This window comes from Vigna unguiculata, chromosome 11 (assembly GCF_004118075.2).
Source record: "Vigna unguiculata cultivar IT97K-499-35 chromosome 11, ASM411807v1, whole genome shotgun sequence".
NCBI lineage: Eukaryota > Viridiplantae > Streptophyta > Magnoliopsida > Fabales > Fabaceae > Vigna > Vigna unguiculata.
The window spans coordinates 8,158,225-8,163,727 of NC_040289.1; the positions used below are offsets into that span (position 1 = coordinate 8,158,225).

The 5,503-nt window shown below is 33.1% G+C and overlaps 1 protein-coding gene across 1 annotated transcript; it reads right to left on the reverse strand.

The window, feature by feature from the left end:
* Nucleotides 1-984: 984 nt before the first annotated feature.
* Nucleotides 985-4,325, reverse strand: LOC114168563 (G-type lectin S-receptor-like serine/threonine-protein kinase At4g27290). Its single transcript, XM_028053438.1, has 7 exons — nucleotides 2,971-4,325; nucleotides 2,776-2,883; nucleotides 2,513-2,670; nucleotides 2,224-2,434; nucleotides 1,874-2,111; nucleotides 1,650-1,800; nucleotides 985-1,565 (listed from the first exon to the last, which is right to left on the reverse strand). The coding sequence occupies exons 1-7, from the start codon at nucleotides 4,262-4,264 to the stop codon at nucleotides 1,257-1,259; spliced, it is 2,469 nt and encodes an 822-aa protein (XP_027909239.1). The 5' UTR covers nucleotides 4,265-4,325; the 3' UTR covers nucleotides 985-1,256.
* Nucleotides 4,326-5,503: the final 1,178 nt, after the last annotated feature.

Below are 5,503 nucleotides of genomic sequence, written 5' to 3' on the forward strand. Positions count from 1 at the left end.
AAGGGATTTGCAGTCTTGTCCACAAAAAATTGCATGAGAAGGGTTTGTAGTTTATGCACGAGTTTTATACAGAAAAATTGTATGAAGGTTTACAAGTTTTGCCAAAAAAATTGTATGTTAAATAATAATACTTTTGTTGAGTTTTCATGGGTGTAACCTTAAAGTGTCGAACTAAGTTAAATTTCTTGTGTGATTTTATTTAAATTTCTACTTATTTATGTGTGTGTTCTGCTTGAAAATATTATTTTTCTGTTGTTTGATTTTCAACCCTCATCATCTTCATCTTCATCTTTTGATGAAGAACATGAAAATGGTCTTTCGTATGAAGATCTTTTCACAAGTTGCAACTCTATCACCGAGTTATGGAGTGGGTTGGAAGTGACTCATGGATCATGTGTCAATATAACACCTCTGGATGATATAGATGGTGTTGGAAGGAACTACAAACTTTTAAAGGAGATTCTTCAACTTCTAAATTATTATGGTTTGTCTTTTATATGATGTTATTTTCTAGAGGTTTCTATCATAGCTATGCAGGAGTAGAATTCCATGTTTTAAAACTAGAGTTTATCTTTGCTTATTTAGTTTAATTGATTTTGTTTTAACAATATTTTCTTCCTCTTTTGATATTTATCTTGATTTATTTACGTGAAGTAATGAATGTTTTCCATTATGTAAAGTAATTCATCATCATCTATATCATTATATTGTGATATCTCACTTCACTAATAATATTACTCGTCAAACACAGCCGTATGTCGAAGAAATAATTTATTACATTTTATCTATAAGTTTTATAGATAAATATTTATATTAATAAATGTAACTAAATTTGAAATGAAACTACAACAATTGACTTAAGCCACGAGCTTACGTGACTTGTGTCAAATGTAGTGTTTAATGGTGTCAACTATTGGGTGTCACTAGTAAATAATAACATGCATAACACAATTTGTTACTTTTCACAATATTATCAATCAGATATCGCTACAAATTGACAGAGTATACATTTGGTTATCATCAACAAATACACAAGTTTCAATGGCTTCAATGTTCTCAACCTAAAACTTGGTATTTGTTTAGGTACAGTCAATAATTTTACATCGTTTTAAGAATTGAGACAAAAAAATAATTTAAATACATCTTTCTCTCTTGATTCTATCAACGTCTTTTAAAGAGAAAACCACCCAAAACGGACAAAATTGATATATCCTACGTTGGAAGGTGAAGCCATGGCATTTTCTTGCTTCCACTTCCTATCTTGCATCTATCATTGTGATGGAAAGTTCATTAACTGAGCATAGTGTGTGATTTTCTGATGAAGAATTTGTTTTGGTTGTAACATCTGATTCTGTGTAAAAGCCAGGAACCTTTGGCTTTGGTAATGATTTTTCACCATTCAACATTAGAACCACTGATGACATGTCTGGTCTATCGTTTGGTCTTTGTTGCACACATAATAGCCCCACCTGTATGCATCGTGTGACTTCAGACTCTAGGCATTGTTCTTCTATCAATTCATCAAGCAGTTGGAGTGCCCTCTCTTCAGTCCACAATCTCCATGCCTAAGAAGGTGAGAATTAAATTAGTCTGATGCAGATGATTAAATTTTGTACTAATTATCAGCAAAGTTATATCAGAATGCTTACATGGCCAAGAAGATTATTGTTGTTTTCTGGGTCTGAAAATTCCCTGTTTTTCTTCCCACTTACAATCTCTAGTACTATCACACCATAACTAAACACATCTGATTTTACTGAAAAATGTCCACGTGCAGCATACTCAGGAGGCATGTATCCACTGAAAACAAAATTTTCACAGTTAATTGTTGAAACTCAAAAACAGAATATCAAACATATAGAAAATAGCTTACTATGTTCCAGCCACCCTATGTGTCTTTCCCTCAACTTGATCTCCCAAAAATGATCGAGCCAAGCCAAAATCTGCTATTTTGGGATCCAAATTTGTGTCTAGTAAAATATTGCTGGTTTTAAGATCTCTGTGAATAATCCTTAGTCTAGAATCTTGATGAAGATAGAGAAGTCCTCGAGCAATGCCACTGATAATGTTGAATCTCATGCGCCAATCTAGCAACTTCCTTTTGGTTTCATCTAGTAAAACATTACACAAATTTGGTATAGTTGTTCTTCCCAAAATTTGTACACCACAAATAAGAAATAAGAAGATTGCCATAGATGTTTGATAAATTGTGAGAATTCTAACCAAAAACAAAGAAGTCCAAGCTTTTGTTTGGCATGTATTCATAAATTAGCATTTTTTCTTCTCCTTCAATGCAACAACCCAGGAGCTTTACAAGATTACGGTGCTGAAGTTTTGCAATCAACGCTACTTCATTTTTGAACTCTTCTAACCCTTGTCCAGAATTCTCTGAGAGTCTTTTCACTGCCAACTCTTGTCCATCTATCAGTATGCCCTGATAGAAAAATCATCTGCCAGAGTTAGAAAGTCCTTAAGAAAAACATAATTTTTGAATACTGTTTCTGTTCATCACCTTGTATACTGGTCCAAAGCCACCTTCACCAAGCTTGTTTTTGGTTGAAAAGTTTTCAGTAGCATTAGCAATGACCGGAAAATTAAAAGTTGCAAATTCAAGCTCTTCCTTTTTCTGCTTAATTTTGTAATGCTTGCTGTAAATTTTTCTAGCTATCCCTGAATGGTTAGAAAATAACAATAGTTAAACACTAACAAGAATGTTTTCTTTTCTTTATACCTAATACATTACATTTATTGGTAAAATTATATCTATGTACTTACCTGGATTTTTTCTTATAATTATGCATGCACATGTGACTAATCCGAAAATAATCACACCAATAGTAATTGCTGCTATCTTTATGGTGATGTTTCCATGGCCAGCATGATCTGAAAGAAACAACATATAAGTCACTCACTCTACCCACAACAGCTCTTAGAATAATTCAATAATCAACAAGAAATCCAATATTATACCTAATTCGGAAGCAGGGACTCTGATGTAAAAGTCTTGTCCCCATTGAGAGAAATTCCTCATGTCAACCAAATCATTAAACCACAGCAGACAACCACTTCCTTCATCACTGACATCTAAATTTGCACATGCTGTACAAGAACAGTTTTGAATGCACAACTTCATGCATTCATCAAGGTTCATGGTTGCATTAAACCATGATGAAGAAGTGTCTGGCAACTTCATGTGCATGTATTTCAAGAAGCCATCTGTGTTTATGTTCGTACAGTTAGATTTATTCCTTGGCACACAGCCATTGTGCCAAATTGATATATTCCACTCATCAGGAGAGTTAGGAACATACCCTCTTAGGCATTCACAAACTGGAAAGTTACCATCATAAATGCATACAGAATTTGCACCACAAAAGGCATAATTCTCGCATTGATCTTCCTCCCCACTTGAAACCACTTGCCGTGTCCTTGTTTCAGTTGTCCAAAACCAACTTTGTCCCGTGCCTGAAGGGGTCAGTGTATACACAAAGAAGTCCAATTCATCACTAAGACTGTACCAATAATACACCTCTTTTTCATTGAACACAAATTTTGCAGACGTACCACGAGCTGGAATAGGATTTCCAACCAGAGATAAGCCATTCCATGACCCTGCTCTTGCTTTTATATCAGTTCCCTTGAACTTCGATATTTGAGGATATCCTCTAAGATCCACTTTTACAACATATTCTCCCTCTGCAGGATCCTCATCACTTTTCCAAGATGCTATATATCTTTCCACACCAGTCTCTAGGTTCCATCCAAGCTTCATTTCTGGCATCTGTGTATCACCCGGATGATCAAAACTCTGCCACAAGATGCTATCCTCCTTTGTTTCCCCTCCATTTCTCACTACAAAATTTCCAGAATCCAAAAGACGAGCTATTGGATCATTCACTGTATTGCTTGCTGTGTTGGGTGATGACCAAATGATGTTGTTTGTGGCATTGAGCAGCTCAAGAACCCCTTTTTGGTTGAGTTTGAGAACTCCTGAGTTATTCTCAAGAGGTTTATTTCGGTTTGCCACCCATACCACAGTGAAAGGGGATACATTTGTGTACCATATTCCCAAATATCTTCTTGCTGAATTTCGTGGACTGAAGAAACCCAGTTCAGTAATTCCACCTGCTGAAACCAAAGTCACGTTCTTAATATCTTGGATGGATTCACTCACTGCTAAACTGTCTAAGGAAGAAGAAGTCGTAGACATGTATGAGAATAAGAACAACCAAATAGATAACATTGTGATGGCACAAATGGGCATTGCGCTCTCACTCTATTTTAGAAATCATTATTGTATACTCTAGCTTTGGTGTGTGTTCTGAAAATACTTAGTAAGAAAAAGTTCCACTTTGAAATTATTTTTGTAAGAAGCATGCACCAACTTATATTTTATTGGTCGTAAATTTCAACTTATAAATTTATTTTGTAAAATTTTTAGGACAATCATATATTGACTACTAAATTTTGACAATTTTCTTTTATAATATAAGGTGTCATTTTCTAAGTGATTTTGAAATATTAAGAATAAGAAGATGAAAAAAATGAAAAACCACTTAAAAAATGACACCTAAGATTATAAGAGAAAGTTGTCGGTAGTTAAAAAATCATTTCTCAAATTTTTAAGATGGTTTCAGAATTATCTAAATTCCATTCTAACACCATTTATTTATTATTTATCGGATGTATCATGACATGATATGTTAATAAACTAATCATTAATATTAGTTTCATGATAGATATATTAGAGATTTAGGTAAATTAGAGTTAAGAAAGATTTACGTATTCGTGTATTCATAGAAATAATATTGAGGGCAAAGAAATGATGTGATTAAAATGAAGAGAAAAAGACATTTCTTTGAAATTTCCTGTAACATAACACGCGGTTATCCATGTTGGACTTTTAAGCAATCCACTAGAGACTTAACTTCATAAATTTAATGGTTTTTTAAACTTTGTTCCTTAGAAGTCCAAATCATGCCAAAGGAATCCCTAGCACTACTCATAGCAGGTTGAATAAGTGAAGTCAAACATGTATTTTGACCGATTCATAATGACATTTCCAATTTAATAGAATCAACAAGATTATATGTTGAATCACGTTTAGATAAAAAAACCTCAGTTTCACCTATTATTATTGACTTATATGTTCTATAGCCAATTACCATTTTCAAATCGGTACATGTCCCCATCGACTGGAAAATTAACATCTTAAAAATGACTTTGACTGTTCCTTGGTCTTCGACTAGAAGAACAATTTTATCTACTAAGAGCAAAACAAATAGTAATTTAAAAGTGGATGTAGGTCATTTTTACTATTCAAAAGAAAGATAGTAAAATAAGTTTAATTTATGTAAAATTTAGTTATATAAGCCACTTTGCATTAGTCTCTCTAAAATTTGGTTTTTGTACAAGTTAACTTTATTTTATATATACAGTTTTATTTTATTCTTAATTTTCTTAAATACTTTTAAAGAAGTTCATTTAAACATTCTCAAGTGAA